Genomic DNA, 11,522 nt, shown 5'->3' on the forward strand with positions numbered 1-11,522 from the left:
GCAGAACCTCGGAACGGTTCGGTAGTTGCCACATTCTGAGTTTAGTGCAAATGCTAAACTCAACGTCTTGCACCTTAAACATCATTGGTGATTATTCCACAAAGTATTATTGGCCGGGGTGACTTTTTTGGAACCTCATCATCGGGTCACGCTCGTCAGCAACGCTCCTCGCACAGCCGCCGTGCCCTGTCCCTGCGGTGATAGCGGAGATAACCACGGAATCATGTGATGTTTGTGGAAACAGTTTGCCAGCAAAATCCCCAGGACATCTGCGGCATGACATACTATATATAGCATGTGCTGAGTACAGAGAGGCCTTCAGCTACTCAATCAAAAAATCACATATCCTAGGATCTATTTTACATATACGGCATCCACGGCACGATATATTCTTGGGAACAAGTTCTTCCACAAACTAGAAATTTAAATGGAAATCTCAATACTAGCTTAAATACTCGAAACCCCTAAATTACGAACTTTTATGTAGCATGCTTACCATAACTCTTAAGTTTCAAGCCTGTGCAAGGACTCTTTTGCCATGCCTCTGTAGACGGTGTTGAACAGAGCATGCCTACTTACATATAATAAACTGAGCCAATAACAATGGTCCCTTTTAGCCTAGCGAAAAAGTTTTCGGTTTAATATATATCTTCAATGTGCTGCTCAGTTTGGAGGAAATGCAGTGTATTGACTATCCCCATCGAGATTAGGCAACTCTTGGCCGTTTGCAAATTAGCCTACTCTGTACCTCCTTGTCTCCTTCGTTGTGTGTGGCAACACGAGTTCTGGACAGTCATCTAGATCCACTCTGCTGCGTCAGGGGACCTTAGTCGCTACAGATCAATTTTAGGCACTGCATCCTGAATAATCCAGCAGCGGCGAGCTCAGAAAAGGAAATGTTTTGAGGAGGGGGGAAATCTTGTTCGGGAAGTGTTCAGCATGAGAATTGATATGCCCAAAGTGGACGGGATGCACAACAAAGTTCATGGCTGCTTACAAAAAGCAAAAGGAACTTTCTGTCTTTGGTTCAATAGGGACTTTTGCCCTCACCAATTGGTGACTTTTCCGGTTAACGGGCAATAACTTTATTTTCCAAATCGAACTCCTAGTTTGGGTGGGTCAGCTGCATTCCTGCATCTTCACAGCTGGCTGTGTCGAGGCTCAAGGATTCGTATCTTTGTTCGGTGGACGCCTCTGGGAGTATGCTTGCCACAAGACGTGGCACCTCATGAATGCGAGTGGCAAAATTGGCGTCTTTCCTTCTTGATTTCTGGCTGTCCGGACCACTGGCCAATCACCAGTTCACCAGTTCTCCATTGGACAAGAATTGCCCAAGACAAATTCAGCTTCAGGGAATGCCAGGTGTGGGGTTGCGGAAAAGAGGGACCTGAAGCGGCACCTAACCGGGGCAAAATAGACAAAAGCTATTGGCGGAGTTTTCGCAAGGGGTAGGCAGGGCGTTCCGATTGCACCAAAACGAAAGGGGTGACACCTTCCAATCTCAGGATAGTCCATATATTCACTATGTTCAACACGATGGCGATGAAGCAAAGGAAAAATGGATTCCAGGCAGCTGGTGCCAGCTTTTATGCTGCGTGGCTGACCTCGGCAATCAATAATCCTGCTAGCAGAACGTCCTTTTTTTATCATCTAAACGTGAAGAGGCTTAACAGAAATGTGAGGGAAATCCCTGATCACCAGGGGGTTATGAACCATGCGGATCCGATTGTGAAATACACCCAAGGGATTCTGGAAAATTGCGGAATAGAAATAGAAATGGAGAACAAATCTGGTTTGGGAACCGTGTGAACAGTATCCTATCCCTTCATTCCTCATAATTTTTTACCCCGTCAATACAACCATTATAAAACATTACGCTTGCAGATGGTATCATGTTGAGATAGATGGGATAAGCACCTGCTTCTTTTGGTCAATGGACATATAAAAAAAAACCCCAGACAATAATCCGAGTGGACATTAAATCTCAAACAATAAATCTAGGTCAGTCGACGAGGGAATCAAGAGCTGGTTCGTATTTGAAAAATTTAGGCACCATCGCTGGAGCTTTATTAAAATTGAAAGTGCTTAATACTACCTTCAAGCAGGAGCTTCTGATACTCATTTGATACCTGGTATCAATCCAGTCTGCCGTGTTTGGCCTTGAGGTTTTGTTGTGAATGTGAGGTCACCTATGTACCTACAGTATATAACATCCGGCGATATTAATTAATGTAGAAAAAGGGTTTAAGATGCATGTGGTAGTAGGGCATTTTCAATTAATGAGGCCGCATGAAAATGACGACGTGTGGTCACGGAACTACTCGGAGATTGGAGTCTTATCTCAGCTCCCTCCCTGAATCTCGGATTTAAGGCCCTTCTTTCATCATAAAAGGTCCTTTCATGGGAGAGATCTACTCTGCCTGAAGTTAAGTTTTGACTTGCTTGGTATTCCCATAGGCCTAAAGCGAAGCCTTGATATATATAGATGTGGTAACTTGAGATAGTTAGTTATCTTAGATTTGTATGGACGAGCTGGGACTGTGGAGCCAAGCGAAGCAAAACAATTTTTGATTGTTTCAGGCCTTCAAGTCTCCACGATATGAGGGTGGAAAAGTTGGTGATTTTAAAGATGTGCAATTACCAACCCAACAAATAAACTAAGTAGTTTAAGGTTCACCTTCTCATCTTTTCATTAAAGCTTGGCATGGTAGTGAAAGAAATGTAACACTTGCGAGGAGAATGATCGCCATTGACCACATTGTTTTTCTTGGGAACTTAGGGTCTGATTTGAGGGTCGTAATGGGTTCTGGAGTGGATATGAAGAGTCAGTCAGCACCACGTGTGTCCTTTCCAACATCTGTTAGTACGAGTCTGAAGGATAATTAAATATGAGAATGGTGTGACGATGGAAAGACTTATGACTCCCTCAAATGAAACTATTTGAGGGATGTTGCAGATGTTGCTCTGGGGAGAGATATTAACACTCTGCGGGACTGAAGCCAAGGCATCCAAAGAGATAGCTGTGCCAATTGCTGCGAAGAGATCCGAGATCCAGCTTCCCAGCTTCCAAGGAACCAGATAGCGGAGAGCAAAAATTTCGCGCGGAGCTTGCTCTGGAATCATTATTGTGATCTATTTTATCGGCGTGGAGAAAAGAAAAATAAACGTTATTGCACCAGGATATATTCATGGTACCATCTGACATCAGTGTCAGGACATCGGATGGTTCAAGAGCCACTTCACATTATTGAACGATGGCTATTCGAACTTGAAATCTGTCGCTTTTTTTGTAAATTTTTTTTTGCTTTTTCCATCTGTTCGGTTGATAGCCCCACGTCGAGGACCCTGTGGCTCGGCGACCATGCATTATCGTCCTATTATTATTAGCGTTTGCTTGGTCCAACTTAGGGCCCGCAGATTGGCCAACTGGTTAGGATTTTGTTGTCTTTGCTTTTTATTCTTTCTCCTGCTCCTATTTCCTTTTCTTGGGATTTCATGAGCCGTGCAGATTTCGCAATCACCTAATTCCAGGATTCTGCAGGCATTTTCTTTATCTCCCACGTGTTACTCTATATACGGAGCCTTCGTCGAATCGGTTGTTGCCATTTGTTAGTCATGGTGGAGCTTGAGGCATGGGCATTTATTGGACCGAATGTAACACAAGGAGGGTATCAGTGATGCTGCACATCTGCACAGTTTACTCCCCATTCGTTGTCACTTGAGACGGACGCGCTATGTGCAGTAGTGTATCATGTGGAGAGGCTCGAGAGACCCTGGAAGATTAGGACAATTCTTTTCAACAATAGGGTTGATGTGCATGATCGATGACGTTGGATGAAATCTGATGGTATTCAGTATTGGATAACAAAGTAATTGAAACATCAAAATAGAGTTGATTTGACTCAAAGATGATACAAGACAAGTCTCATTCTCTACACAGCTCATTCTCTCTATTCAGTTGCCAATGATCAGGTACACATATGTTATTCTAACTGTATTGAGAAAATGGATGAAATGAACTGCGTCCATAGCTATATAAAGTATAGACTAGCATGGGTTTGGTACTGCACTAAAACAAGGTAGTTTGACTATCAATAACAATAGGTTGCAGAATCTGTCTAATATTTTCTGAAAATCAACATGTTATCCACAGTATTACGATCGAGTTTCGTCTTTGCTGGTAAGAGCGGCCTTTGGCTCATAAGATCCCGCCTTAGATAGTATGTAGTGTACATAGTAAGTTAAGAACTTTGGATTGATGAAAAGAGTGGACCGGATCAACATTTTCGGCTCAACACGCAACCAAGAAATTTCCTATTGTTAATGAAAGTACAGAGTAGATGAAGTGCTGAATGCTTGGGTGGCTGGATGCAGCGGGCGGTGGACAACAATGAAAAGGCAAGCATGAAGCAACCCATTATCAGTTCAGAACGGATATTTGCTTCAGGCAATGGTCGCGGAACGCACGTTGTTTGCATTCCAAGCTGATTGCTTGGGCTCCTCGTGGCATGGGCGTGTTCTCGGACGCTACTCCCATGCATTCAATAAAGAAAAGAAAAAAAAGAAACCTTTCGGAAACGAGATCTTGGTGTCGAATCACAAGTCGTCCACACCCCGATACCCGAGGCCTCTGCATATTCGGGAGGGGAGGAAAATGGACTGATCATATGTCCGAAGAAAAGCGTGGCAAGCAGCGGAACCGCAGTTGCATTTCAATGCGTGAAAACGAGGTTGGCTACTCATTGTCTACTGCGTATGCCACAAAAGGAAAATAAATGAATTGGCGACAATCACATGATCCACAAATGGCTTGCAACAGAGGGCTTGTGGGCGTGCAGGCACCGATTTTTTTTTTTTCTTCTTTCGGTTTCTTCCATGGACATTCTCAGGAGAGGAGAAAAGATGACGGAGCATGGGAAGTGGTGGCGCCACATAAGAGATACCTAACTCTTTGTCCTGCATAGATCGCACGTGTGACCCTTGTTTGTAACAGGTACACGGCTTCAGGTTTTCTTGAGACTTGCGCACGTCAAGCCGGTGTTTAAAAATTGTAACACACCGAATCGTGGTTTCAGATGTGTATTCGACGGACATGTGGTGGCTCAGTTGTTGGCGTTTTGATTTCTCCGACACGAAAACAGTCGCTCTCACGATGAGACTCGGCCACTTCCATGTCAAAGGTTAAGTTCTCGTCGGTTAATCCTTTTTCGTTGACAAAAATGGATCCATGGTGAGCTTCGCTTACAGGTCCACAAAACATGGTTCGCTCCGCCGAACCCTTTCGTCGTGATTTTCTTTAGGGCTAAGATAGGCCAACGCCCTGTGGAGTCTTTGGACGATTGGGACAAATTCGAATCTAGCAGCCATTCTAACACAGTTCTAGGCGTAATATTCGGAGATACGGTTACCTAAATTTTAGATACGATACAACGCATACCCAATCTACCTTGGATGGTGTATGTCTGTTCATCGTCATGGTAATGCAATTGGGGAGAACCCAAATCTCCAGATCCTCGGGGCTGAGAAAACCAGCGACCTGTTCTGTATGGGGCAATCGCAATTCACAATTGACACGCAGACAGTTGGACCCTGGTTGTAAATAATTGATTGAGGGTCTTTGGGATCGCCCATTTGAAGGGTTCGAAGGGAAGATAACCTAAAAGGGTGCGGACCTGCTAAGGCTCAAGGATCTTTTCGAATCGGGTTCATAAGAAACTAGGGACTCGGTGGCGGCGAGCCGAATTTCAAACTACTGTTGCGTGATGCAAGGGCAAACAGATGGGCGGGAATAACAAATAATAAGGGGTGAAAGTAAAAATGTAAAATCACAAATAATACGAGCAGCACGGGCACATGCATGGTGCTTTCAAACTGGGGGGTATCAGCACGTAGTACGAATATCCAGCCTGGGGAACTTTAGCATGGCGGATTTGCTATTTGTGAACACCACCAGTTGGGAGCAGAATGGAGGAAATACAGCACGAGAGTTCCGTATTGCCCTGGCAGTCTGGAGCCTGAGCCCTTCGTAACTTGGTGGTGTCCTTTCAGGGACCGGTCGAAAATTTGCATTGGTGACGCCCATCAGACAGCCACTGCGGCTGGAAGGAAAAGAAAATAACTAGCTTCATCAGGCCATTCAATGATTCTTGACGCCAGCCATGACGGACGTTGTGTGCAAATCTATTACTGTATTTCCCTTGGCGGGTTATAGAATAATATCCACTCGGCGGCATGTATGAAATCTGCATAGAGCAAAAATTAAACCTCGGAGTCATGGGTTTGCATTTGGCAATGGGGGCTGGCGATGGATTAGAGCTGGGAATGCTGGCGCATTCATCCTTACTATTCGACATGCCGGTAGTTGTTGCCTTGGGCTGTTTTCGGGGAAGCCCTGCGTGTTCTTCTTGGTCAAGGTTATTGTGCTCAGTGGCCTATGGAGTACTCTGTCTCGCGGCGATTGCATGAGGTGGGGCAGTTTTGGCGACACTTTGGCGACACTTTTGGCATCAACCTGTCTTGCCATTTCGATGAGTCGATGGTCAGACCTGGGAGATGAACCATGAATTCCCATGTGCCTGGCTCCTAAGCTTACCAGTACCTACAATGTCGCCCGGTTACACTTCACGACGATATTTTCATGATAGCTCGAATGTTTTGCCCCCTTATTTCCCCCTGTTCTTAAACACGCTGACCCCTCCAGTGCTCATTTTGGAGAGCATTGAGCGTTTGACAACAACGGATACTTGTACATATTGGACTGAAGGGGCAAGGGTTTTCGGCAGTGGTAGCGCCTCAACATAGCCCGTCAGAACGACGGCTCTGTACAGTACACGCTAGCCTATGTTTATTATATACTATGTATGCGTAAATTTTCGCTAGAAATCTTATTGTTTACTTTTCATATTCCTCAGGCCTTTGCAAGTTGCCATTTTGCCTTTTTCTTAACTAATCCTATGATTCTGAAGTGTCCAAGTAGGTGATTTGCCCTGAGAAGATGGTAGATTACGTTATGGCGGTTGTGCCGCGGTGTGTAGACGTGGTTCAAATTCCTCCAAACCATAACAGAATTTTCGAACCATGGATGCGGTCAATTTGAAAAAAAACGTTCAAAAAATCTATCTTTGCCTATCACCACAATTCCGGGCCATCCATTGCTCTCTTAACCCTTACGTCCCTGATGTATTTGGATTTGTTATTATTTATGCATGATTTGGTTATGGCTCGTCCGTTTGGACTCCAGGACTCGTTTCGATGGGAATGCGGGGAGAGCTTGGAGGCTTTGCGCCACTTCACGTTATTTTTGTCCTTTTGGCTCGCTTTCTCGGTCAATGGGAGCAAACTGATTGACCGGTGGATAGCTGGACCCGCGTTCTGATGATCAGCTTGGGGTGAAGCTTACGCAGTAGTAGAACTTTTAGCCCGCAAGCCCTCCTGGTATCTTCCCCTGGCGCAAACCCAGCTCGATAGAACGTCGAGGAGGGTTCTTTTGTTTCTAGGTGCGCTTTTCTTATTATGATTATACTTTGCTCCAGCACTAAACGCTAATCCGCCCTGCTGCTTGCAACTGATTCTGGCCGTGGCCCTGTTGAAGACGGGCTTCGGATCTTCCACGCTCCTCGTTTCATCCCGGACTATGTATCCGTGCCCCCCCTTCCACGTCTCCGATAATTTCTGGATCCTATATGAGCTCTTAGTTTCCCTTCAAGTGCTCGCCTTTTTATTTTTTTTATTTCCTTCCTTGGTTTTATTTTTATTTTTATTTTTAGTTTTTGAAAATAAAAATAATAATACTTGCTAAATAATTGCTTGATAATATCACTTTTTAAAATTACGATCGTTTTGGCTGGTGATATTTAGTATTGACTGTTGCGCCTGCATATACAATAGTCATTCGCAGCCCAACCTGTTCTTTTGCCGCTGTGTCTCTTCCTGTGCATAGCTCCTATTGATTGATTGATCTATCTTTCTGTTCCATGATTGCTGTTTGACCCGAGTGTGCACGAACCCCCCTCTGTCATCTGTGTTGCAGCTCCCTCGGGCCTGGTTTACAATTTTTGTCTCCACGATTGTACCCCCTCCGCGTTTTCCGCCATCCCTTGATTGTCTTGACATTGTTCGTTATCGTTACTGGTTGGTGATATCGTTCGGGAAACGACGCCATTTCAATCATCCTCCTGGTTCCTCAATTCCCCATTTTTCAGGATCTAATTTGTACATATCCTTCATACTCAACCGTCTGCGCCACATAATCCCCTCCTTCAGGCGGGAGATTTCGTCAATTACTGGAGAGAGAACATTCCTCCCACGGGTCCTAATATCTAGCCAGAATCCGTGCCATACGGCCTTGCAGGCGGACAAGCTCTGTACTTCAACCGCCCTCGGAACCAGTTATACAAAGCAAGGACTCATACCGACTTTATATAAAGAGTACTTTGGAGTGCTCTTTTTACTTTTTAGGTGGGTTTTTCCTACCATACTGTTGTGCCTGTTATGGGTTTCTAATATATCGATATAGACACCTTGTCCTTGACTGAATAGCATAGCTGTTTTATATTCAAGAGACTCTCTACCTTACAAAAAACAAGGCCAAGAAGTCCAAGATATGGACACTCGGAAGTCTGGCATTATATCTATTTTGAACAATGACGACAACCCCTCTTTTGCTGTTCGACCCATTAAAAACGCAAAATGCCGACCACAGACAGTGACATATACCCATCAGCAGGTTCGTCAATGGCCCTCACAAGGTGGACATCATCAAAATACACGAGCAGACCGGGTCATTCTGCCCCCCTTATCTCCTGGCATTTATCGTATAGATCCAGGCATGCACCATTACAGCGGGCTCAGCCAGCCCCCAGAGCATTCCATCTACTACAATCATCAGGTTCCAACAACCCAGGTTGCTGGCACATATACTCCCACAAGCTGTCGTAACTCGCAGTACTTTCCGATTGAAAAGCTGTCGATTGGGAGGATTACACACAGCGAGATCCAGCCTGGAGACCCTCCCTCACCACCAACTCCGCTTAGTGCATCGGGGGACACGCGAGCAGCGAAAGTCAGCAAGAAGAATAAGTACCCGTGTCCTTACGCCGTCTCGCATTCTTGCACCGCAACTTTCACCACATCCGGGCACGCTGCCCGGCACGGCAAGAAGCACACGGGCGAGAAGAGCGTCCACTGCCCAGTTTGCAACAAGGCATTCACTCGAAAAGACAACATGAAACAGCATCGAAGGACACATCGGCTGTCGATATCGAGCACAACGTCGCTGAAAAGGAGCGACGATGACACCACTCCACCCGAATGGAGTGGCAGTAACAAAAGCCAGTGCGACAGGGGTGATTACGTCGGTCTTGCAACGCCAACTTCCCCATGTACAGATGGTAGACCGGATGATACCCTAAGCCAATCCACTAGTCACAGTTATGGAGGACGGTCATATACTTCAATAAACGAGTCTACGCAAGCGACTTCACGAACTGACGCTATTACCAGAGGGCTGGATACTCTGGCAGTTGCCGCGGAGAAATCACAAATTGACAGCTACACTCGATGATGTATGAAGGAGACGTACTAAGACATGCTTGATATTCAATAGAGCCAGCTTCTGTTCTTTTTTTTTTTTTTCCTGGCATTTTTTCCTACTTTTTCTGTTTGATATCCCATACTATAGAAGCAATTTTCCGCATAGGAAAGCGCAGCTGGAATGGCAACGACGAGGGTGAGGGGAAATGGTTGGGTGTTAGAGTGTTTCTTCCTTTTGTTTCTCTCATGTCCTTCTTATTGTTTTCGTTTTCGTTCCCCATCCACCACTGTATCCCCTCGTGTCAACCATTGATTTCCCTCTCTCTGTTCTTCCATTTCCCAGTGCAGGCGTTATCAGAATCGAATCCATGTATAAAACAAAGTCAAAGGCTGTGAAGAACCCAGCAAGTAAATTTGCATTGTGAGTGTGAAAGATTTTCGACAGGCGAGCTACATATATAGGACAACGGTCGAGAAAAGGGTTACCTGAATCCTTCTCACTTCTCGTCTCACTTTTGATTTCTTTCATCCGTGAAAAACTAACTCTGTGCAATGCGGTTTCAATGTGGTAGATGATTCGACGCTCGTAACTCTTTACCATCTCTTTTGCGTGCGGTATCATTTGCTTTCGATCAACACACACACACACACACACATTAGAAACTACAAATGGAAGCACGCGAGGACTATAAAAGTGGCTCTACATCTGAAAATGTGTGCTGTTGAGTGTTGTGAATATCTGGGTTATTCTGTGCTTCATCTGTCCCTCCTCCCCCCTCCTGTGTCCTGATTTATTTTTTTTATTGATGATGACTTGCTTTATTTGTTTCTTTTCTATCTATTACTCTTTCCTTTCCCCATATTGTATAGCCGTGTAATGGATAATGTAATGTCTTTTCACCTTACTCATCCTCTGTTGCATCTCATCTTTTATTCATTTGCTTGAGTTTTCTGCTTGTCGGTTTTGTTTCTTTCCTTTCTTTCATACTTTTTTGTCACTACTGTTGTTCTGATTGTTGCTCTCGTTGCTGTTGTAATTGTAAAGTATGATGATGGCCTTTAGAGAACATGGGTTGTTCCCATTTGTTTTCGTCTCCAACTTCACAGATAGTTTGGTCATGGCTTGTTTTCTCTGGCTGGCCAGTCCACTGTATTCATCCACTGTATTCAAGTTATTAACATATTTGGTATTTTTGTTTTTAATTTCCTTTTTGCTGTGTAAAAAAGTTTATAGATGTACTGTACATATTGAGTACCTTCTCATTCCTTTCTTTTCGAAACCCGCCACGCTGCCTTCTGTATATTTAGGATAACAACATATCTGTCTAAATCGTATATTAGTGGTTGGAGTCTATCCAAACTTTTGATCTGGTACCACTGAACCGGTGCGGGAACAGGGAACCTTAAATTCAAGGGGCAAAGAATTTAGCTGTCTGCATGCGCTGTCCACTACGTGGGATGTTTGTAGTTCTCCAGGCCACACAGTTGACGAGCTCTGACTGTATGTACAGTATATTGCATGCCGACCAGCTCGGATTGAATAGCTAGGGTTAGGGCAGTCTCAACCCCATCACATGACGTCATTGCATGGTGGTATAGACGAATCACCCAATCCATTGATACCTTAGCTATTTTCCCTCCTTGATCAAGAATCCCCGTTCAGCTGTAACCCGCTCGATTAACTCTTACGCAGTAGCAATGATGAAGCATGACAGCGCGATCTTGCTACGGGATTCTCCTGGATGCAACCCAAATACGAATATACCTCCGCTCTCGCTCCCCGTGCACCGTCTGCTCGTTCATCGCACGTTCTGGCACTACAAAACTCGACCAGCCTTTGCGCCCCAGCGCAATCAGCCTTGGCCTGGGTTGACTAGGCTCGAGAGGCTATCCTCATCCAGTCCACACACTTTTCATTTCTCCATCATAGCCATCTCCAGGCAGTACGATATAATCGCAGGTCATCGCAGAATCCCTGCCTTTTGCCTTGT

The 11,522-nt window shown here is 44.9% G+C and overlaps 4 protein-coding genes across 4 annotated transcripts; 1 reads left to right on the forward strand and 3 right to left on the reverse strand.

Moving 5' to 3' along the window:
* Nucleotides 1-2,244: 2,244 nt before the first annotated feature.
* Nucleotides 2,245-3,123, reverse strand: HCBG_03267 (uncharacterized protein; the record flags this gene model as incomplete). The annotated part of the gene is made up of 2 exons (XM_045430316.1): nt 2,245-2,471; nt 2,868-3,123. 2 exons carry the CDS (start codon nt 3,121-3,123, stop codon nt 2,245-2,247), a joined length of 483 nt encoding a protein of 160 aa, XP_045288459.1.
* Nucleotides 3,124-5,071: 1,948 nt separating this feature from the next.
* Nucleotides 5,072-6,929, reverse strand: HCBG_03268 (uncharacterized protein; the record flags this gene model as incomplete). Its single annotated transcript, XM_045430317.1, has 7 exons — nt 5,072-5,294; nt 5,374-5,408; nt 5,438-5,589; nt 5,896-6,098; nt 6,265-6,431; nt 6,693-6,817; nt 6,896-6,929. The coding sequence occupies 7 exons, from the start codon at nt 6,927-6,929 to the stop codon at nt 5,072-5,074; spliced, it is 939 nt and encodes a 312-aa protein (XP_045288460.1).
* Nucleotides 6,930-7,128: 199 nt separating this feature from the next.
* Nucleotides 7,129-8,112, reverse strand: HCBG_03269 (uncharacterized protein; the record flags this gene model as incomplete). Its single annotated transcript, XM_045430318.1, has 3 exons — nt 7,129-7,174; nt 7,400-7,678; nt 8,006-8,112. The coding sequence occupies 3 exons, from the start codon at nt 8,110-8,112 to the stop codon at nt 7,129-7,131; spliced, it is 432 nt and encodes a 143-aa protein (XP_045288461.1).
* A 490-nt stretch (nt 8,113-8,602) lies between these two features.
* On the forward strand, nt 8,603-10,072 carry HCBG_03270 (uncharacterized protein; the record flags this gene model as incomplete). The annotated part of the gene is made up of 1 exon (XM_045430319.1): nt 8,603-10,072. One exon carries the CDS (start codon nt 8,603-8,605, stop codon nt 9,560-9,562), a length of 960 nt encoding a protein of 319 aa, XP_045288462.1.
* Nucleotides 10,073-11,522: the final 1,450 nt, after the last annotated feature.

Source organism: Histoplasma capsulatum, assembly GCF_000150115.1.
Source record: "Histoplasma capsulatum G186AR genomic scaffold supercont2.4, whole genome shotgun sequence".
Taxonomy (NCBI): Eukaryota; Fungi; Ascomycota; class Eurotiomycetes; order Onygenales; family Ajellomycetaceae; genus Histoplasma; species Histoplasma capsulatum.